Source organism: Phyllopteryx taeniolatus, chromosome 13, assembly GCF_024500385.1.
Source record: "Phyllopteryx taeniolatus isolate TA_2022b chromosome 13, UOR_Ptae_1.2, whole genome shotgun sequence".
Classification (NCBI taxonomy): Eukaryota; Metazoa; Chordata; class Actinopteri; order Syngnathiformes; family Syngnathidae; genus Phyllopteryx; species Phyllopteryx taeniolatus.
This window is the reverse complement of record NC_084514.1, coordinates 223,429-245,933: the sequence shown is the minus strand read 5'-3', so window position 1 is coordinate 245,933 and position 22,505 is coordinate 223,429. Positions and strand designations below refer to the sequence as shown.

At 48.8% G+C, this 22,505-nt stretch overlaps 2 protein-coding genes across 5 annotated transcripts; one reads left to right on the top strand and one right to left on the bottom strand.

The window, feature by feature from the left end:
• Positions 1–80: 80 nt before the first annotated feature.
• Positions 81–7,348, bottom strand: LOC133487729 (acidic leucine-rich nuclear phosphoprotein 32 family member E-like). Of its 3 annotated transcripts, XR_009791432.1 has the most exons (8): positions 7,224–7,348; positions 4,183–4,332; positions 3,992–4,114; positions 3,757–3,910; positions 3,534–3,661; positions 2,948–3,385; positions 2,734–2,799; positions 2,261–2,639 (listed from the first exon to the last, which is right to left on the bottom strand). XR_009791432.1 is itself a non-coding variant. In XM_061794777.1 (7 exons), exons 1-7 carry the CDS (start codon positions 7,296–7,298, stop codon positions 274–276), a joined length of 765 nt encoding a protein of 254 aa, XP_061650761.1. In that variant the 5' UTR covers positions 7,299–7,348; the 3' UTR covers positions 81–273. The 3 variants fall into 3 exon arrangements, 2 of the variants coding, with proteins under 2 accessions (XP_061650761.1, XP_061650762.1); XM_061794777.1 differs by lacking the exons at positions 2,261–2,639; positions 2,734–2,799; positions 2,948–3,385 and adding exons at positions 81–350; positions 427–484; XM_061794778.1 differs by lacking the exons at positions 2,261–2,639; positions 2,734–2,799; positions 2,948–3,385; positions 7,224–7,348 and adding exons at positions 81–350; positions 427–484; positions 5,592–5,730.
• On the top strand, positions 5,802–22,277 carry myo1eb (myosin IEb). 2 transcript variants are annotated; one of them, XM_061794753.1, is made up of 29 exons: positions 5,802–5,941; positions 7,331–7,559; positions 12,608–12,745; positions 12,823–12,912; positions 14,118–14,212; positions 14,292–14,379; positions 14,481–14,570; positions 14,650–14,781; positions 16,087–16,221; positions 16,307–16,439; positions 16,514–16,710; positions 16,785–16,865; positions 16,937–17,023; positions 17,126–17,212; positions 17,829–17,996; positions 18,072–18,157; positions 18,240–18,321; positions 18,399–18,604; positions 18,674–18,818; positions 18,904–19,018; positions 19,101–19,270; positions 19,360–19,505; positions 19,866–20,012; positions 20,101–20,258; positions 20,331–20,405; positions 20,474–20,681; positions 21,015–21,178; positions 21,427–21,511; positions 21,605–22,277. In XM_061794753.1, exons 2-28 carry the CDS (start codon positions 7,404–7,406, stop codon positions 21,501–21,503), a joined length of 3,456 nt encoding a protein of 1,151 aa, XP_061650737.1. In that variant the 5' UTR covers positions 5,802–5,941; positions 7,331–7,403; the 3' UTR covers positions 21,504–21,511; positions 21,605–22,277. The 2 variants fall into 2 exon arrangements, with proteins under 2 accessions (XP_061650737.1, XP_061650738.1); XM_061794754.1 differs by lacking the exons at positions 20,331–20,405; positions 20,474–20,681; positions 21,015–21,178; positions 21,427–21,511; positions 21,605–22,277 and having other exon boundaries at positions 19,866–19,984; positions 20,068–20,252.
• The last annotated feature ends 228 nt before the right edge of the window (positions 22,278–22,505 follow it).

The window sequence follows — 22,505 nt, the reverse complement described above, 5'->3', positions numbered from 1 at the left end:
TACAAGGCTAACTTCAATTTCACGGGGCGCAAGCTAACATTAGTGCAACACGTTCAAATGAAAGAAAGTGTGAAAAGAAGTCAAGTTGCTTGGGGCAGTTTTATTGAAAAACAATACCGCTATGTGACCACACGATGGCGCCAGCAAATCTTTTTTTTTTTTTTTTTTAAACTGGAGGAACTTGCAAAGTTTCAGTTCACTTACACACCAGAACCAGGATCTAGAACCGTGTACCTCTGAGCAAAAAAGTGGGCGGGGCCTGACGGTGGTCAACTATTGGTCATCTTCGTCTTCGTCGTCGTCGTCGTCGTCGTCCCTCTTCCTCTTGTCGCCTCGGACCGCCTCCTCGTCTGAGGATCCGATTACGTCGTCAGCCTTTGATGTTGTTCACGATGTGTATTTGTTTCTCTCTGACACAAAACAAACCTCCATCTTCATCGTCCTCCTCCTCTTCCTCCACGTAGTCTCCGTCGTCTTCGTCGTCCTGAAGACAAGCGCGAGCCAGTTTTAGACCTTCCTTCCAGTTTAATGGTCAGCACGTTTTTTTTTTACTTTCCGAAGTCCAAAGTGAGGATCGGTTGATGGGCACTGCTAATGCCAAGCGAGCCATTTCCAGACGCAAGTCTGTGTTGACAAACGAGCATCTTTGTCAACATCTTTTTCAAAAAGCCCACTTTTTTTTTTTTTTCTCACTCCCGAGACGCTCGATCGACCATGAGATCTAAATCCCGACGCGAGCGTGCCTCGAGGTTTCTCACGGTACGAGCTGTCCTTGAGACGATTTTGGGTTTTAACTTCCGAGCACAAACTAACTTGAGGTACGAGCGGAACAGCGAAATTTGAAGTCACGACCGCATAGCTTGGCCGCACAAGTGTCAGCTAGTAATGCGAATGCATAAGCGCCAGAAACAATATTCCGCTTCCGTTCATATCAAGACATTTGGCACTTTCTGCTCTCTTTGCACTTCGTCGTCTCTTTGCTTGATGCAAAATTGAATCGAATATGCCTGCCGTCCACCCGATGGCAGTCTGCGGTGTTTCAACGAGGCCTCGTGGAATCTACCTTTTGCTGAAGCGATGAGCTGGAAAGCCTCAGCGGGGCAAAAAAGTATTACGGGTCAGCCACCAATTGTGCAAGTTCTCGCCCTTGAAAAGATGAGAGAGGCCTGTCATTTTCATCAAAGGTATACCTCACCCTATGACAGAAGAAAAATCACAATCTGATTTAGAAAGAATTTATGAGCAAATGATGGTGGGAAATAAGTATTTGGTCAATCACAAAAGTTCCTCTCAATACTTTCTTATATAGCCTTTGTTGGCAAGGACAGAGGTCAAAGGTTTCCTGTAAGTCTTTGGCCCATTCCTCCATGCAGATCTCCCCTCGAGCAGTGATGGTTTGGGGCTGTCGCCTGGCAACTGCCTCCAAAGATTTGCTACGTGGTCGAGATCTGGAGACTGGCTAGGCCACTCCAGGACCTCTGCAGGTCATTCACTTGTGTGCTTCTGGGGTTTTTTACTCACACTTCTTGTGATCACATCTCGCGTGGAGCCCCAGATCGAGGGAGATCATCAGCGGTCTTGGATGTCTTCCATTTATGTCACACCGAGCTGCTTGCCTCTTGCAGATTCAGTCTTCCCAGCCCGGTGCCGGTCGGCAGTTTGTTTCTGGTGTCCTTGGCCATAGCGGAGTTTGGAGTGTGACTGAGGTTTGAGGTTGCGGACAGGTGTCTTTTATACTGATAACCAGTTCAAACAGGAGCCATGAATGGTGGAGGACAGAGGAGCCTCTTCAAGAAGAAGTTCCAGCAGGTCTGCGAGAGCCAGAAATCTTGCTTGTTTGTAGGTGACCAAATACTTATTTTCATTTGCTGATCAATTCTGTAAAAATCAGACAATGTGTTTTTCTTCCTCTCTTTGTCTCCGCTAGGTGAGGTATATATATACCCTATGATGAAAAATGACAGGCCTCGCTTGATCTTTTTCAAAAAACGCCTTCCCTCCCAGCCGTTTCCCGAGCAGGGAACCTCTCAACTGCCAGGCATTCCCGAGCAACTGCTCTTCTTTGTCTCGAGCTTTTGCCGTTCTTTAGGAATCAGCAGTCAAATACGGGCTACTTTCCGCCAAATCTGTTTCTGGAGGGAAAACAGCCTTTTGGTGAAAGCAGACACATCAAGCAGAACAATTGGACTTTGACACCAATATTTGTTTTCTGTCGTGAAAATCTCAAACATCTGAACAGAAAACAACACTGAGAAAGTACTTTGGACAGAAAAAGTATTTATTGACAAATGTGTACAGAATTTACATGAGAGAAAAATGCAAGAACAAATGGACTTCCCGCACTTCTCCTCCTCTACCGTTTGCTCAATAGTCCAGGTTTTTAGGACTATTTCCTATTTATCCACATCTGGATTTTTTTTATTTGGTGGCGGTGAATGGGATCTTTTGTGGTTGTCCTTCTCCTTGAAACCAATCCCTATTTCTGCTCGAAGCACAACCTGTACAGTTTAGAAATGTAACTATAAAAATACATTGTTGAAATTGCCGCGGTGGGACGTGGAGAAAAGAAAGCTTTCAGTTCCGTTTTTTGTCTGCACTGCGTACTGGAATGGGAGTCGAGCGTCTGCCGGATGCATAACCTGTAAGTTTTGAGAAATACATACGATCACGAGAGAGTACTCTTTATGGATGACGTCTTTTGCGAGGGTAAAAAAAACAAAACAAATACATGACCTTTCTTCGTCGCAATCCTAAAAGCCGCTCGACTCGCGGGTCTTGAATTCCTGCAAGATGGACGAGCTGGAAATGGAAAATTCTAATCAGTACTGGCAACAGATGTTCCATTGTAATGTGAACTAGTGGGACCAAATGATGTTTTTATGTAACAAGGATTGAAGGAGCGTGTTTGCTGGCTAAATGTAGCTAAAGCTAGCCGCAAACGAGTTACCTTCGTCTTCGTGGGACTTTGTCGGTCTTCGTCGGAGGAAGCTCGGGATGAAGCTCGGCTGCCTCCGGGCTATCCGGAGGGAGTTCGCTCATCTGACGATTCCGGATGCCATTTATTCAAATCCCGGCGGGCGGCCGAGAGCGTCTCGCCATACGCACGGGCCGGCATTTTGGGCGGTAGGTTTGCAACAAAGCGATCGGCTCGGAGCGTCATCCTTCGCTTCACCGCATGATCTAAGGCGTCATTCCTTTCGGTCGCAGAGATATTTGTCTTGCCTTGGCACAATCCATTTCTAGTACCCTTTCATTTTGTCTTCTCTCTTTTACGCCATTATGTCTTCTCATTGTCTCTTGCGCCCCGCCGAGGGAGGGGCATCGTTGCCCTCTACAGGGTGCCGTTCCTTATTGCAGTTATCCAGAGGCTTGACGATAACACAAACTGCACAAGACCCCCCCACACACACACACACACGCACACAATCGGTGGCTGACTAAATGACTAAAACACCTTTTTTGCCCCACTGTACGAGTCTTGTTAAATCTTTTTCGTCAGATTGCACGCCAATCAACGACAACGGCCGACTCACCTGGATGCCCTCCTTCATCAGGTACGACAGCCCCACCTCCTCCTCCTCAGAGACATCCTCAGCATCATCTTCATCTTCGTCGTCTTCATCGGCGGCGTCGCCGTGCGGACCGGCGCCGTCGTCCTGGTCTACGACACAAAAGTCCATAAAACCTGTCCAAAATCTCCAAGGAGGCCCACACAAAGTGTCCTCAACATTTCGTGAGCGGGTTGTTCGTTGTTACCGTTGTCCGAGTGTGGCGCCTTGTTGTCATGGCGATCGTAGCCATCCAGGTACATGACGTGCGGCAGGAGGCGGAAGACGCCGTCGCGGTAGTCGTCCCGTGCGCTAACCTCGCAGCCCGACGCGTCCAAAGTCTTCAGCTTCTTCAGGGGCTTCTGCGGGCGGAGGGGCGGGGCCCGCGTGCCTTGAAAAACTCCATCCCGATTGTGCAACTGCGACTTCCCGCGGGCACTCACCAGCGCTTCCAGGGCGGCTATGTCGCTGATCCCGTTGCCGCTGATGTCGAGGTGCGTCAGGTTGGGACATTTTTGGGCCAGCGCCTCCAAACCTCCGCATATGGCGTTGTCGCTCAGCTCCAGCTAACAAAGGAAGGAAAATGAGGCGGACCGCGACGCACGGTGGCAACGGGAGGCGAGCGCCGGCCGACCTTGTGTAGTTTAGGCAGCGACGGCAGTTTGGAGAGCGACGTGAGTCCCACGTTGACCATGCGCAGAACCTCCAGACCCGAAAACTCTTCCGTCACGCCGTCCACCTCGCCGTTGCCGGAACGACACGTGTCCAACGCCAACACGCACACCTACATAACGGCAACACAACAACGACAACACAACTGTTGACACTTGAGAAGGTTGTGTTTGCGTGTGTGTGTGCGCGTGCCTTGTGCTCGCAGGTTGCCATGGCAAAATTCAACTATAGAAGTAGCAACGTGACAAGTTTTCTCCAGAGTGACAGTCAGTAAAAATGCTGAGGACAAGGTAACAAGAAGTTCTGGACAATTTGAGATGTTTGTGCGATATCGCCTATCGAGAATCCGGTCCAAAAACGCCATCAAATTAGATTAAAGCACTAGAACGTGATTATTTTGCAACATATCTGCACTACTCAGAATGCCCTTCCCCAATTGGCTGACATGTTGCACTTGAAAATATCCACCAATGAGCTCGCAGGTTCTCCAAGTTGACGTTGACGGCGCAGGCAGGACATGATGCCCAACTGCTGTTTGTTGTTACCCACCTTTCGATGTCGTCCTGCACGTCACAAAAACAAACGTGACTTTACGTAACGTAAACGGAATTCGCTCTCGATGTCACACACGCGCACAAGCACGCCGTCACGTGGTGGCGTGTGTTTGCCGGATGCAAATATGTCCGCGGGTCCCGACGCATTGGTGACAATTTCAAGGATTTTGCCAACATTTTCTTCTATTTCTCAGTTGTAAAGCATCTTCTTTTCGTCACAGACTGTTTTCTGCTCCTTAGTCTGCCATTGCTTTTGCGGCGTGTCTGTTTTGTCGATTGTACACATCAATGTGAAAAAACTCAAATGCTTGTCCCAGTTGGCGAAATCATCGCAAGGGACCTGCAGGGTGAACGGAGGCGGCGTCGGCGCATCACAATTGCTGTGGCATTTCAAATGGCGTCACTTGCCCTCAAAAGTCATCCATCAGGTGCTATGTTTTTGAGAAAAGCTCTACAAAGATGGCGGCCACTTGTCACGTTGAAAACAGAAGGTAGCTCGTGGTGGACAGAGGCGCGGGGAGACGGTCACCGTGGTAACCGACGACTTCCCTACCGGAAGCGGCCGAGCGAGTGTGACAACAATGTTTTCGCGCTAAAATGTGCTTTTCTGTCACGTGACGTCGCAAGACGACACTTGAACAATGGCGGCGAAGGCGCGAAAGGACGCAAACGAGCCGGACACCGTGTTGGCTCTCACGCCAACAAACAACAAGAACAAGAAGATGGAGATGAAGAAGAAGAAAAAGAAAAAGAAGATGGAAAAAAAACACCAAGAAGAAGCAAACAAAGTCATTTGGCGGCCGTCGCCGTTACGCACCTCGGCGGGATTTCTGTCCTTGAGCTCCAAGTGTACCCTCTTCTTCATGTCCATGTTCGACGCCGCAAAACAAAAGAAATTTGAATCAAATGTGAAGCTCTCTGCACGAAGAAGGCAAAAGGGGCTCAACTAGGCCGCCATGTTGGACAATCGCCGCCGATAGACCACTCCTCTCCCCTTGAACGCCAATTGAATCGCGACAGGCTCGCCTCCTATTGGGTAGACACTCACTAACCTCGCCCTCCCGTTCCAAGGCCAGGGCAGAGATCTTCCTTTGACAAGATCATCAAACACTGAATTACATCGCCGCCATCTTGTAGACCGCGTTTGACTCCAGCAAATTGGAAATGGTACGCAAATATTCCACACAGTCTGACGTAAAACTGAAACGAAAGATAGTTCTTAATTAGTGATGTGCCGAGTCTTCGAGGCGTGTGTCGAGTAATGGAGGGGGCGTTTCCGCAAAGCGCGTGGAGAGGTTTGCTTCATTTAGGGGCGGACTCGGAAGTGATGACGTCCGAAGTCTCGCTGCCCGGCTGTGCCACGTGACCGATTCGGCAAGCGCTTCAGGGTTTGCCGCGAGGTTCGACAGCAATTTAAACCCCTCATGCAGTCTCCATTCAAATGTGTGCGTTTTATATAGAGTTGCGGTCAGCTCAGTTTGGCTAAAGACTGTGTAGTTTATATAGGCTAATAGTTTGGAGTGTTGACAGCAGCCTTCACTCCTCGGACTCCTTGGAAATGGGCTTCTGGCCGCTAACCTGGCCTCCTGGTCTAATAGCCCAGCGGTTGTTGCACTCGGCACGCTACCTGGGCTATGGTGCTCGCCTGAGTTCAAACCCCAAGCAGGACCGCACCGCATAAAGAAATATCACTGAGGCTAATCAGTTACCTTTGTTTATCAAAAACTGCAATTTCCACCGGTTCATATTTTATTCATGGGGAAGTATTTATTGTGTTCACAGAAAGCAAGGTAAAATAAAGCCTCACTGGGAGAGGAGAAATTAAAAAATCTTGCTCTTGAATGTATCATCCATCCATCCATTTTCTGAGCCGCTTCTCCTCACAAGGGTCGCGGGCGTGCCGGAGCCTATCCCAGCTGTCATCGGGCAGGAGGCGGGGTACGCCCTGAACCGGTTGCCAGCCAATCGCAGGGCACGTAGGAACAAACACACACCTACGGGCAATGTAGAGTCTTCAATCAACCTACCGTGCATGTTCTGGGGATGTGGGAGGAAAGCGGAGTGCCCGGAGAAAAGCCCCCCACGCAGGCACGGGGAGAACGTGCAAACTCCACACAGGCGGGGCCGGGATTTGAAACCTGGTCCTCAGAACTGGGAGGCGGATATGCTAACCGGTCGTGCCGCTGTTTCGTGTGCAATGAAGCATTACTCGAACCAATGGCTGAAATGTCTATGTCTGGAAAGTGTTCTCTGTCAATTGACCGTCTGTTGTCGTACTCGAGCGGAGACAAATTCCTTGTGTGTTTTTGGACATACTTGGCAAATAAAGAGGATTCTGATTCTGATTCTGAAATGTTACAATGCTTCATGAAGCTTCATCTCGCCATCACTATTCTTAATAAATATCTTGAGTCCTGAACACCATTCGAAGCAATAAATAAATACTCACAAATCGTCTTTTAGTGGCCTTGAAGGTGCCACAGAAGGAGCTTGTGGCACGTCTTGGTCTGTTCGAGCGAACCATTTTGAAAACGTGTTGTATTCCTATCCTGACAGCAGGGGGCAGGCAGGTGTTTTCTCAGAATTACGTCGAGGAGGAGGAGGCGTGGCCATACCTGTCCACACCTGCATGGACACGACTTCCCTTGCTGCTCCGTCTGGCTCCGAAGTAGCCACTGTGTGCACGCCAACCAGGTGGACTCATGTGGACTCAAGTGGACTCATCTGCTCTGGCGTGACTTGTGAATCAACTTCAACTTTCCAGGAAGTGACAGCAACAGACATGGTGAGTCCAGCGTCTTGGCGACCCGCCCTTGTGCTGCTTTTGGTCTTGGTAATAGTAATAGTTCTGATCCTGGTTTTGATCCTGTGTTGTAGTGTGCTTGTGGCTGTCAACTCTTCTGTTCTGGAACTTCTTCCTTGACTTGTTTCTGGTTCTTGTATCAGATCAAAAGATCAAAATGAAAAAGTCTTAAAGGCAAAATGGTGAAAAAAAAAAAAAAAAAAACACACAAAGGTACATTAGCATGGCAAGTCTTGGTATTAATGCTCTGACACACACACACACACACACACACACCGTGTAGTTCTGTCCGCAAACATGAGCCAACAGGACTTTGGAATGCTGGAAATTCAGGAGGGGACACGCCTGTGACTAACATGATCAGGACCTTCTCGGACATTCTGAAACATTAAAGCTTGAACTCAGTCAAAACGCAAAACTACTTTTACCTTTGCCCTTCAATTTGTCTTTATTAGACTCCTCTTTATTTGCCCAGTATGGAAAAAAAAACACCCGAGGAAATTGTCTCCAGTAGTTGGAGCCGACAGACAGCCATTTGACAAAAACATCTTTGGAGACATCAAAACATAAAACACAGTACGCAGAGTTACTGAGCAATGGAAGGTTTCCAGCAATGTGGTAATGCTGGTCCGATGATTATTATTCTTTTTTGACAATTGTGCAAATGATAGTCCTCGAACAATTTAGAGTAGTTTGAAATGACTAATAGAGCGATAATCTGGTACAGTGATAGTTGTGCAAATGGTGCAGAGACTTCAAGTAATCTGAGCAATTTAAAGTGACTAGTAGTGCGATAATCTAGAACAGTGGCAATTGTGCAAATGGTGCAGATATTTCTCAAGCACATGAGTGGCCAGTATTGGTCAACAACAGATATGCAAATCGTGCAAAGTGACGAAACGACTACAGTGAGTGCACGAATAATGTAGAATTGGCCCGACAGAGATGTGACAGCAAATCTCAAGACATCGTTGGCAGCATGTTAAAGTGGAATTGTCAGTTAACTGTTTAAGAAGTTAGAGGCAAGAGGGAAGAAGCTGTTGGAATGTCTGCTGGTTTTAGTTTGCATTGTTGGATAGCGCCTACCTGAGGGAAGGAGCTGGAAGAGGTGGTGACCAGGATGTGGAGGCTCCAAGAGGACTTTGCACGGTCTTGTCTTCGTTCTGGCAGCGTGGAAGTCCTCGAGAGTGGGCAAGGGGGGGTACCGACAATTTTTTTCGCCAGTGCTGATTGTCCGTTGCAGTCCTTTTTTGCAGTTTGTCCTTTTTTGTGGCAGCACCGAACCAGACCGTGATGGACGAACACATAACCGATTGAATGACTGTTGCGTAGAACTGCTTCAACAGCTCCCGTGGCAGGCCGTGCTTCCTCAGAAGCCGCAGAAAGTACAACCTCTGCTGGGCCTTTTTGAGGATGGAGTTGATGTTGAACTCTCACTTGAGGTCCTGAGAGACTGTAATTCCCAGGAACTTGAAGGACAACGTGAGGGCAGCCGTTTTGTGTCAAAATGAAACTGAATGTCTTCACTAACCCTAACCCAAACCAAGATGGCGCCTACCTGTGTGGACGCCTCTGTTACGTGCTCTCTAGTATTGTCTATGTTTTTGTGTTTTCCGTTCGTCTTTGGAGACATTACGCGACTCACTTACACAAGGGAAGACTTGCTAAACATTAGGGAGCCTACCCCGGACTTTCTTCCACCAACTTTCCCCCCCCCCCCGAGTTACTCATGGGGGCAGCGACTGCGGTCTATGGTGCATGGAGGTGAAGGCGACGCCACAGAGCGAAGCGAGCCGGCATCCAAGTTAAGCTCCGCAAGAGAGGATACCCATTGGCGTTCCTGTCGATCTACGCTTCCTACCCATCAAAATGGACGAGTTTCATATTTGGATGAAGACCAGTGAAGACTTCGGACGTTCCGCCGCCCTGTGCTTTACGAAGACTTGGTTTTGTGAGGCCGTCCCCGACAGCGCCGTTATGCTTCCATCTTCACCGGGCAGACCGCGTCATGGAATTATCGGGGGGAAAACAAAAGGCGGCGGGATATGCTTCTACATAAACGAAAAATGGTGTACGGACGTCACGGAGCTCAGCACACCTTGCAGGCCGCATTTGGAGTCGCTGTTTTTGAACTGTAAGCCATTCTACTCGCCTCGTGAGTTTGCATCTTTCATTCTCGCCGGTGTTTAAATTCCGCTTCAAGCTAACACAAATCCCGCACTGCTAACGCTCGCTGAACAAGTAAATGAAATTGGGAAAAAAAAACACCCGGACTCACCCGTCATTATTCTCGGGGACTTTAACAAAGCTAAACTCAACCACGAACTCCCTTAAATACAAGCAGCACATCGACTGTCCTACCAGGGAAAAGAACATTTGAGACCACTGCTATACTACGCTAAATAACGCATACCGTGCCATACCTCGTGCAGCCCTGGGCTCGTCTGATCACTGCTTAATTCACTTAATGCCGACATAAAGGAAATAACTTAAATGCGTGACGCCGACAGTGAAAACAGTGAAAAAGAGGACCGATGAAGCAAAGATAGAACTTCAAAGCTGTTTAGACTGCACAGACTGGAGTGCCTTTGAAAATTCTGCTGGCAGCCTGGACGAATATACGGACACTGTCACATCCCATATCAGTTTCTGTGAAGATGTGTGTGTGTGTACCAACAAAGTCATTTTGCACATTCAATAACAACAAGCCGTGGTTCACTGCCAAACTTAAGCAACTTCGCCAGGGTAAAGAGGCCACATATCGAAGTGGGGACACGGCCCGGTATAATCGCACAAGAAACCAGCTGACTAAAGAAATTAACATTGCAAAGAGAAACTATGCAGTAAAGTTGGAAAAACAGTTTAGCGCTAATGACTCTGAATCAGTCTGGCATGCATTCCAATCGCTAACCAATTACAAGCGACGATCCCCCCCCGAGCTGAGAACAATAGCACGCTAGCCGACGACTTGAACAGATTTGAAAAGGACACTTTCACACCCCACACCCACCCGGCCGCACCCCCGACCACAATCACACCTCTGACCTCTGCGTTCAGCATCCACGAACAGGATGTGAGACGCATCTTCAAACAACAAAAGATTAACAAAGCGGCAGGCCCGGACCTTGTGTCCCCATCCCGCCTCAAAGTCTGCGCGGACCAGCCCGCTCCAGTCTTCACACAGATCTTCAATAGATCTCTGGAACTGTGCGAAGTACCATCCTGTTTCAAACGCTCCACCATCATCCCAGTCCCCAAGAAACCTGGAATCTCAGGTCTGAATGACTTGACATCTGTGGTCATGAAGTCCGTTGAACGCCTCGTGCTCAAGAGCGTCACAGGTCCCCTGCTGGACCCCCTGCAGTTTGCCTACTGAGCAAACAGGTCCGCGGATGATGCAGTCAACGTAGGACTGAATTTAATCCTAGAACACCATGACGGCGCGGGGACCTACGCGAGAATCTTGTTCATGGACTTCAGCTCTGCGTTCAACACCATCATCTCCGAACTCCTCTTCTCCAGCTCAGCGTCTCGCCTGCCATCTGCCAGTGGATTTACAGCTTTCTGACGGGCAGGACACAGCAGGTCAGGCTGGGGGAGGCCACCTCATCTACATGCACCACCAGCCCCAAGGTTGTGTCCTCTCTCCGCTGCTCTTCTCTCTCTACACGAACGACTGCACCTCAATGCACCGGGCTGTGAAACTCCCGAAGTTTGCAGATGACACTACACTCATCGATCTCATCAAAGAGGGTGACGAGTCTGCGTATCGACAGGAAGCGGAGCGGCTGGAGCTGCGGGCGGCCGACACAACCCTGACCTGAACACGCTCAAGACTGTAGAGATGATTGTGGACTTGAGGAGGCATCCTTCGCCACAGCTGCCCCTCACGATGTCCAACTGCCTTGTGTCAACCGTCGAGACCTTCAAGTTCCTGGGAATTACAGTCGCTCAGGACCTGAAGCGGGGGACCAACATCAACTCCTTCCTGAAAAAGGCCCAACAGAGGATGTATTTCCTGCGGCTTCTGAGGAAGCACGGCGTGCCACGGGAGCTGCTGAGGCCGTTCTACACAGCGGTCATCGAATCGGTCCTGTGTTCTTCCATCACAGTCTGGTTTGGCGCTGCTACAAAAAAGGACAAACTTCGACTGCGACGGACAATCAAAACTGCTGAAAAGATTGTCGGTACCCCCCTAACCCCCCTTGAGGACTTGCAAGCTGCCAGAACTAAGACAAGAGCGTGCAAAATCCTCTCGGAGCCTCCGCATCCCGGTCACCGGCTCTTCCGGCTCCTTCCCTCAGGTAGGCGCGACCGATCAATGCAAACTGAATCTCGCAGACATTCCAACAGCTGCTTCCCTCTTGCCATCAACTTCTTAAACGGCTAACCTACAATTCCATTGCAACATGCTGGCAATTTTTTTGTCTTGAGTTTGTTGTCACATTTCTGCGGGGCCAATGATACACGACTCGTGCACTCACTGTCGTCGTCTCGCCACGCTGCACTGTTTGCATGCATATCAGTTGTTGACCAATACTGGCCACTCACGTTGCCTGACTAACATCTGCTCCATTTGCACAATCGAGATTGTCCCAGATTCTCGCACTACTAGTCACTCTAAACGGCCTAGGGCATTTCTTGCATTCCTTTGCACAATGGTCATCGCACCAGACTATTGCTCATAGTCATTCAAACTGCTTTAATTGCTAGAGGATTCTGCATCTTTTCTTCTGCAAAAAATAAAGAGATAAATTGTACCGGCATTACCAGATTACTAGCAACCTTTTATTGCTCATTTTTTGTTGTCAATGTCTTTGTGTCTCCAAAGCGTTCTCTGTCAATCGACCGTCTGTTGTCGTACTCGAGCGGCTCCGACTACCGGAGACAAATTCCTTGTGTGTTTGTTTGGACATACTTGGCAAAATAAAGATGATTCTGATGTTACTGATTCTAAATCTCCTCACCCTTGCACTGGAAGTGTGTGCGTGTATAAAATTGAAGTGTCTGAGTTTGCCCCGCCCACACAGGGCAGCAAGGAGCGCTTCCATTGGCTGGCTCAGGACGTGAAGGTGAGCGGCGTTGATGACATGGTGCTGCTGTCCAAAATCAACGAGGACGCCATCACGGAGAACCTGAAGAAGAGATACATGGACGACTACATCTTTGTATCCTCCACACAGACATGGCACACGAAAGCACACGACAGCCGCTTCTACTGTGACCCTTGACCGGTTTTTGTCAGACCTACATTGGACCTGTTCTGATCTCCGTTAACCCGTTCAAACAACTTCCATACTTCACAGACAGAGAAGTGGACCTGTACCAGGGAGCGGTAGGCAGACATGCACACATACATGTGTTTATAGTCATACAAGTCAGGTTAAGGTTACTTAGTATTTTTCCAAATAAGTCACATCTGGGGCTGTGATTCTCTTCTGTTGTCGCCCACTTTCCTATTGTCCATACAAAAATGCCTTTCACCAACTGAGGATGAACATACCAACACAAAAAGGAATGAAGTCACATTAAATATCACAATATCACAAATACAGTTGCAAAATTTCACACTTCTTGGCACTCATCCCTTCTTAGGAAAATCCCGAAACATGTTCTGTGTGGGAACAAAGGCGTACTAAATACTAATATAAGTCGTAACGTTTCTGATGCATGCCTGCCAAAATAGTTATTCTACAAATAAAAGGCAAGTCCCATCAGGGATACGCATGAAATATTTCACTGTACAAGGAGTCGTCGGTTTAAGGAGTTCTGTTCGTATAGCTGCGACGTATCCCAAATTTGGATGTAATTTGGAACGTGTTGCAGTTAGCTAGGCTAACACACTATAAGTCAGAATGACAGTAAATATTTCTTCTTTTCCTTTCGGCTCACTATTTCGTTTGACGTTATATTTTAGTTTCTCAATATGGGGATTTGTTTTATTTGCTATGTGCTGCAATCATCAAAATAGTACCTATTTTAAACATGAAATACTTCACTGAGTGTGTGCAGTTCATCTCTATAATTTCACGGTTTGAATTGAACTACCTAATAAAAGATTTACACTATTCACGTGTGAGTATGATTGACATGAACTTGTGAATGCCAGTGATGTGTGCGAGAATGCGACTGACATGCTCGCATGAACGCATTTGAGTAGTGTGAATAAGAGCAAGACTCGTGCATATGAGAGTGTTTGAGTAGTTCTCATGAGAGCCTTTCAGTAGTTTTTGTGTGTGTGTGAAAGCAATTGAATGGTAAGTGTGAGAGCTCATCCTGAATAATGTCCCTAACGGCCCCTCATAAGCGAGCCTTCGTTTGCTGCGTGACGGGGCGTCGTTCTTAAGCTTGAACCTAATTTATTGCGCGCCGTTTGTAACCTTGAAGCGCCGAATGACAGGACAGCTGTAAACCGAGCTGCCGCTACCCACTCAAAATGGCTCCATCACTCACTTTTGGGTCCCAACCCCCTCACCTGTTGAGAACCAGTGGTGTAGCATGTATGTTGATGATGATGATGATGATGATGATATGTCCCAGGCTCAGTACGAGAACCCGCCTCACGTCTACGCGCTGGCCGATGATGTTTACCGCAACATGATGATTGACAGCGAGAACCAGTGTGTCATCATCAGGTGGGTGGGACTTTTTTGTCAAAGACTTCCTGTCTTACTTCCGGTGTGACTTCCTGCGCGACTTCTTGCTGGTCGTCAGTGGCGAGAGCGGTGCCGGGAAGACGGTGGCGGCCAAATACATCATGAGCTATGTATCCAAGGTGTCAGGGGGTGGAGACAAGGTTCAGGTGAGTGGAGGGGCGAGGCGGGACTTGAGGTAAGGTGGAGTCCGGGTGCTGGTGCACTACTCTCTGTGTGTGTGTGCGTGCGCGTGGGCATGCGTGTACAGCACGTGAAGGACATCATCCTGCAGTCCAACCCCCTGCTGGAGGCATTCGGGAACGCCAAGACGGTCCGCAACAACAATTCCAGCCGCTTCGTCAGTAGTCACCGCTCGCACCCGCACAGAGACACGCGTACGGCGACACACACGCGTGACACGTGCACTCTCCTCACAGGGAAAGTACTTTGAGATCCAGTTCAGCCGCGGCGGCGCTCCCGACGGAGGGAAAATCTCCAACTTCCTGCTGGAAAAGAGCCGAGTGGTTTCACAAAATCCAGGAGAGAGGAACTTCCACATCTACTATCAGGTACCACCAAGGACTACTGGGTACTGCCAGATACAACCAGGTCGTACCAGGCACGGCTACGAATCGAATCCAATTGTTTATTTAACCAGATGAGCATCGTTGAGATTAAAACCTCTTTTACAAGAACCATCTGGCCAAGCAAGGCAGCCAAAAGACACAGTTCCAACACATTCCAAAAAGTTTCAAGCACCGTGCGGACGACCTGCCGAAAGGCGTCTTGGGATCGAAGGCTTTGCTGGCTCCGCTTTATGCACAAAAATACGCTGAAGTCATCAGCTAGCAGCCCAATCAGAGCTTTGTGCGAGAGAGAGAGAGAGAGAGAGCCATGGTGTCAGTCTGCATATGGGAAGAGATGGGCACTTTGCGGTAGCATCGTGTGTAACGGTGCACTTGATTGCTACATCTGGTAACAAAGCATCCCAGCACAAATGTCGCAAACGATGACGCGAATAAGAGAAAATGCTTGTTGAAATAATTCAGAATACGGTACCAGATTCTGGTTCTATGCTGCCTGGTAAGTCCTTAGTGACGTCATGCCCGTTAGATCTCTTGATCACGTTCCAAAATCTCGGGGTCCTTTTAGTTTTAGACCTCTTGAATGTGGGAGATGAATGGATTTGCGAGCTGTCTAAATGTCAGCCTCTGACTCGGACGGCCTGGCCTTCGACCGGGCTACCTGTACATTTCTCTCTCCACAACCTGGACGGCGGGGAGAAATCCAGGGATTGTCACGGCCTTTCACTCTAAATTTGCAGAGTGGCGCATGTTTGTGTATTATATTGAGAGAGGTATCATCAAAGAATTTCCACTCTGATGCCTGTCATTCATTAAGGAGATTCTCGACCGGTCAAAATTCCCTAAATCATGATGAAAGGCTTGTTCACAAGAGTGCTTAAGGTCCCTTTTTCGGAACAGTCCGTGGTCGGGTTGTTGGGAGTTTGACATTCTGCCTGAATGTCTGACTATGGCAACAACACAGATTTCAGAACATTTGTGCCATGAATGAGTTAAGAATAGGTCATGAAGGGAAGATTTAGTTGGGCATTTAGAATTTCATCTGGTCAGGCTAAGGCTTGATAAATGGAGTCAAGTTAAAAGAATCACAGATGGCTTTCAAACCTCCAGAGGCGAGAGAAAACCAATCCCAATTGAAGTCTCCAGTAAGTAGAAAGTGGTAAGACTCTGGGGTTGCTAATACGTTGCTCAGAGATCTTCGAGCCTGGCTACATCAGCTCTGCGCTCTCAACTTGAACCAAAAGTTCATCTTACAACTTCCAACCCGCACCTTTGATCTCTGACCCTCAGCTGCTGGAAGGGGCGAGTGGGGAGCAGAGGGAAAACCTTGGGGTCACGACCCCTGACTACTACAACTACCTCAATCAATCGGGAACGTTCACGGTGGAAGATGTCAACGACAAGAAGGAATTCTTTGACACCTTGGTTCGTCTATCTGTAGCCGTCTGTCTGTGCATTTATTGGACTGTCTATCAGTCTGTCTGTCTGTCTGCCTGCATTTACTTGTCAGGGCGCCATGTCCGTGGTGGGCCTGTCCGTGGAGGAGCAGGATTCGGTTGTTCAGCTGGTCGCAGGCATCCTGCACCTGGGGAACATCAACTTCCGCGAGGAGAACAACTTTGCCGTGGTGGAGAGTTCCGACTGTAAGTTTTCGAACATTCCGCGTAGCGCCGCGTTGCCGGTCGGTGGCTCGTGTAACGCCGTGCGCGTGCTTCAGTTCTGGCCTTCCCGTCCTTCCTGCTGGGGATCCCTCAGGATGCTCTGTGCGGCAAACTGACCAGCAGGATTCTGGACAGCAAGTGGGGCGGGAAGACCGAGTCCATCTCAGTCACCCTGAACACGGAGCAGGCCTGCTTCACCCGGGACGCCCTCGCCAAAGCCCTCTACAGCCGCCTCTTTGACTTCCTGGTCGACGTCAGTCTGTATCCACTCGGTCCCGGTCCATCTGCTCGGGCTCGCCTGTGACTGTGTGTGTGTGTGCGTGTCAGTGTGTCAATAGAGCCATGCAGAAGGATCAGGAGGAGTTCAACATCGGAGTTCTGGACATCTACGGCTTTGAGATCTTCCAGGTAACACGCACGCACGCACGCACGCACGCCCTCCTCGCTAATCCCGCATTTGTGTTATTTTCGTACTTTAGAAAAACGGTTTTGAGCAGTTCTGCATCAACTTTGTCAACGAGAAGCTGCAGCAGATTTTCATCCAACTCACGTTGAAGGCAGAGCAGGTGTGACGACCGTATCACCTTCTCAGACAACTTCTGTACCTCCCCATCGAAGCACTTCCCTCACAGATGTATATACGCATGTGTGTGTGCGTGCTTGTGTAGGAGGAGTACGTTCAGGAGGGAATTAAATGGACGCCCATCGAGTATTTCAACAACAAAGTTGTGTGTGACCTCATTGAGTCCAAACTGGTGAGTTGTCCACTCCAAAAACACGAGAGACTCCTTTCAACATCGTTAACGTCATCTTCACGTCAAATGCATGTTTCCACACCAATGCTCAGTCAGTCATCCAGGTCATAGTAATCAGCAAAAGGTGACTTTGGGCAACTCGATTCTTTTAAGCCAAAATGCTTTTCCACTTCTAAATCTTAGGTGTGGAATGTGGATTTGCCCCATTTTTTTGGGGTCACAGTTTGGGGGCGGTCACATGTTTTGTTGCTGTTGTCTGGTTAGTGACAAGTTTGCATAATAATGGCTGGTCGTTCAGAAACGTCTCATGGATGTGCGCTTTTCCTATGGCGTGAGACACTCTTTGGGTGAGATGTTTCTGAACATTGTTGTAAGATGACTTGTCTCAAACCGCCAGTGCTCTCTGTCCGCCAGACCCCAGGGGACACACCCACCAGAGACAAAAATATGGGAATCCCACACCTAAGCTTTAGTAGTGAAGAAGCCTTTTGGATTAAAAGGTGGCATGTCTTCAACAATCAAGAGTGCCTCCATTCGACTTTTGCGGATTGCCAGGACTTGTTTGACTCCATACAAATACAGTAGCTTGCATGATCTTCTTTGTTGTCCTGCCCAGAACCCTCCTGGCATCATGAGTGTGTTGGATGACGTGTGTGCGACCATGCACGCCAAAGGTGACGGCGCAGACCAGACACTGCTGCAGAAACTCCAAGGTCAAGTTGGTTCACACGAACACTTCAGCAGCTGGAACAAAGGATTCATCGTACACCACTACGCCGGAAAGGTACATCGCCGACACATGACGCACCTCGTCCGTCGGTCTCGTCTGCCTGTCTGATGAGCCGTGCGCACGGTTCAGGTGTCGTACGATGTCAGCGGCTTCTGTGAGAGGAACAGAGACGTGTTGTTCAACGACATCATCGAGCTGATGCAAGGCAGCGAGTTGTAAGTGCTCCGTGGCATATTATGCGACGACGCCTTCGGCATGACCTCGGGCTGACGGCTGCGCCTGGTGCTTTTATGTCAGTCCGTTCATTACAGCGCTGTTCCCTGAGAACCTGGATGCCGAGAAGAGAGGACGTCCGACCACGGCCAGCAGCAAGATCAAGGTGAGCATCTGACCGTCCATCAGGTGGCCCGGTCTGACCTCGTCTTCACCTGAACTCGTTACGGTCCTCCCCTCTAGAAACAAGCCAACACTCTGGTCCAGACACTTATGAAGTGTACACCTCACTACATTCGCTGCATCAAACCCAACGAGACCAAACGTCCTCGGGACTGGGAGGAGAACAGAGTACGACACCAGGTGGAGTACCTGGGCCTTCGTGAGAACATCCGGGTTCGTCGAGCAGGATATGCGTATCGTCGTGTTTTCAACAAGTTCCTGCAGAGGTCAGAGAGCAGAGCCAAAGCTGACAGCGGGTCACGTTGCTCGGTGTCGTTAACCTTTTGGCCACACAGGTACGCCATCCTGACTAAAGAGACGTGGCCCGCCTGGCGAGGTGACGAGCGTCAGGGTGTCTTGCACCTCCTCAACTCTGTCCACATGGAGGAGGACCAATTCCAGCTGGGCAAGACAAAAGTTTTCGTTAAAGCTCCAGAGTCGGTATGAAAATGTGTAGAAGAGGTGCAGTTCTGGAACTTTGCCCCATAGTAAAGATCCAGTGTGGTTTCGTTCGTCTCTCCTGCAGCTCTTCCTGTTGGAGGAGATGAGGGAGAGGAAGTACAACGGTTACGCTCGGGTCATCCAGAAGGCGTGGCGTAAACACATTGCTGTCCGCAAGTACGTGAAGATGAGGGAGGAAGGTGAGACCTTGTCGCTCGCTCACTTGGTCGACAGATTCTTCTGCTCCAAACACAAGCTTCTTCTTTTTCTTCCTTCTTCCAGCGTCTGACATCCTGCTGAACAAGAAGGAACGCCGCAGGAACAGCTTGAACAGGAACTTTATGGGCGATTACATCGGCACCGACGTCCACCCGGAGATCCGGCAGTTTGTCGGCCGCAGAGAGAGGATCGACTTTGCCGATGTGGTCGTCAAATTTGACCGCAGGTTCAGGGTAAGAGGTATACTGAAGTCAAGGAACCACAGAAGAAACCCATTTACCTCACAACACCAGAGTTGTTGCTCTTTGTTTCTCTTGACCAGACGGTGAAGCGTGACCTCGTACTCACCCCCAGGTTCTTGTACCTGATTGGTCGAGAGAAGGTGAAGCAGGGGCCAGATAAAGGTCAAATCCAGGAAGTTCTCAAGAGGAAGATGGAACTCTGCAATATCCAGTCTGTTTCTTTGAGGTACAAGTCCAGGCTCAGAACTGCATAATGGGAAATAAAACCTGGATTTGACCCGGGAGTACAAAAAGAAGCACAAGAAAAGCCGCAAGCAGGATGAGAACAATGACTGAAGCATGTCTAGCCAATTGAATTAAAATAATCATCATCATTATTATGATGATGATGATGATGATTATTATACTGTAGACCTTCATGTGCTTGACTGGTATTAGAATATTCTCAGCAGACACATTTCTGGTAGGGAGTGAATCTAAGGATCCCAAACTAGAAGCATTAGGTAGGGAGGGGAAACTAGACACATGCTGAAATGTGCGGTAACTGAATGGGTCTGGATCGGTCTTTGTTTGTGTGCATCTGTAGCACCCTGCAGGACGACGTTTTTATCATCCACGAACACGAATACGACAGCGTCCTCCAGAGTGTCTTCAAGACCGAATTTCTCAGTCTGCTCAGCAAACGTCATCACGAAAACACTCAGAGTAATCTTCCGCTCAAGTTCAACAACCTGTTAGTACTCAAATACACTCTGCGTCTTCCCACCTGACTTTGACTATCGGTTTAGGTCTTTCTGCATCGTCGTCTTCTGTGCTTTCAGTCTGGAGTTTAAAGTGAAGAAGGGAGGCTGGGGTCCATTCACCTCATCAGGGTCCAGACAGATCCAGTTCCAGGTGGGTCAGGGGGACGAGGCAGTCCTGAAACCCAGTGGGAAGGTTCTGAATGTCTCCATTGGACCGGGTCTACCCAAAAACTCACGTGAGCTCCAACCGGTCTCGTAAGCGCAACCAGAATTTCCTGAGTCTCGTCTGACTTCCCGTCTGTTTTCAGGACCCACCAGGAGGGACAACCGTAAAAGTCTGTACCGGGACAACCGGGCTACACCCACCAACCAGAAAAACTTGGGTACCAGTTGAACAAACTGCTGTTAATGAGTCGAGTGCTGTGCTTATTTGCACTGTCGACTTGCTCAGGTCCTCACAACGAGGGCGTCGGGACCCGGCGAGGAAGGTCCGCCAGAGGCTCGTTACTGAGGCAGCAGTCCAGCATGGAGCAGCCCAGTTTGCCCCGCCTCCAGAACCAGAACCAGAACCAGAACCAGAACCAGCATTGGCACGACAGCGGGCGCGCAAAACACGTGGACATGGGTTTCATGAACGTCCCGGAACAGGGCGCCGCTGGGTGAGAACGCTCGGACCACAGCTCGCCGGTTGTATGATTTATATGCCAGGAGCAAAGCCTGTAAACGTCCACGCGGTAGGTACACTCACTCGGATCCACGGAAGCCACGGTGTCTGGCGACTCCTGGCGTCCTCAGTCGAGGTGCCCCTGAGGCTCCAGAGCCCAAAAGCGCATGTGAATCAGGGGACGTTTGCGACTGCAGTCAGAGTAGAACGTTTGACGTGTGAAGTCTCGGACCTGGTGGCGACCTTTTAGTCGGACCTCGGAAGACTAATGATGAAGACGAACGCGTCAGGTGACTACGGCGGCTTCACTTAGTTTGTTTGCCTTTAGGCTGCAGCGTCGGCGATCCAAGGAGGTGAAGCCGGTCCCTGGAGCGGGTCGGCCCAAACCAAAGCCTCGTTCCCCGCAATGCCGCGCTCTCTACGCTTACGACGCCCAGGACACGGATGAGCTCAGCTTCAACGCGGATGACGTTATCGACGTTCTCACTGAAGGTCTCGGCATTCTTCTTCTTCTTACTCTCCAACTTTTTTTCTCCTTTTCATTCGTCCTCCTATTCTTATCCTTTTCACACGCACCTCGACAACTGTCGAACCGCACTGAAGGGGGGGAGCAACTGACCTCTTTCTCCTTCTTTTCCACTTCCTTCCTCTTCTCCTCCTTACATCTTTTCCTGCCGTCCTCCTTCTTATTCCTCCTCCCTCCTGTTTTTCTTCTAACGAGCCATATGGTTGTTGTTTAGATCCGTCGGGCTGGTGGTTCGGACGTCTGCGCGGCAGAGAGGGAATGTTCCCCGGAAACTATGTGGAGAAGATCTAGACGTCGAGGTCAGAGCCCAGTGACCATTATTTTACTGTTTCAAAAAAAATACATCTTTTTACAGACTGACAGCTGTCAGTCATCACCCTTCGGGGTCACAGGTCAACGTGCCGCCAGCTGGACCCGAAGCAGGCGGCAGTGACGTGTTGTAATGGGAACTGGAGAGGATGTCGACGTGAGGACTGAGATTCATGAGGCCCCGAGCGTGTTCATGAACAGTCATGAATGTAAATTCATGATAATGAGTGTTAATTAGAGTTAGTGTTCTGTTTATCCGCTTTGAATGTGATTTGATGACTGAAAGTCTCTGTGCAATCGCAAAGAAAGCAACTAAAAGTTGCTTGTATTCAATAAACAAACAAGTTGGGATAAAACAAAAATCATTCTTTCACACTTTTGTGTTTTTGAGTGTAGAACGTATCACGTGACCCAGTTCTGCCTGAGCGCCGCACTTCATTTGATCGTTTCCCAGTGCCTCCAGGTGCTTGTGGAAAATGTGCTTTCCGTGACATTTAAAGATTAAAAAAAAAAAAAAAAAAAAGCATTTTTTTTTTTTTTTTAACCAAACAAACCAAAAAAAAGTTTTGCACATGGTTTATGTACAGGCGACCAAATCGTCCAGATGTAATAAGAGTATATGTGTAATGATGACATCAGCGTTGAGAAGTTTTTTTGATCCCAAAGCAGCAAACAACATATATCATGTTTTACAAAGCATTTTGTGTTGCTTTTGAAGTATGAAAGGTTTTATAAAATAAAGGTTTGTTTGATTGATTGATGAGTTATGAAAACAAGCGTTATCACCATAAACAAGATGTGATGAAAAATCTAAAACAAAAGTTTTAGATTTTTCACGTTTCGAAAAATCTAAAACTTTGTGTAAGCTGAATTGCATGTGCAGAAAATATTGCACGCGTGGCATTAGAACGTGTTTTGTGTGTGCAATGTATATTTATTGCGAACGGGAGAAAAACGGACAGTTGGGTCGCGTCTTTTGGAGCG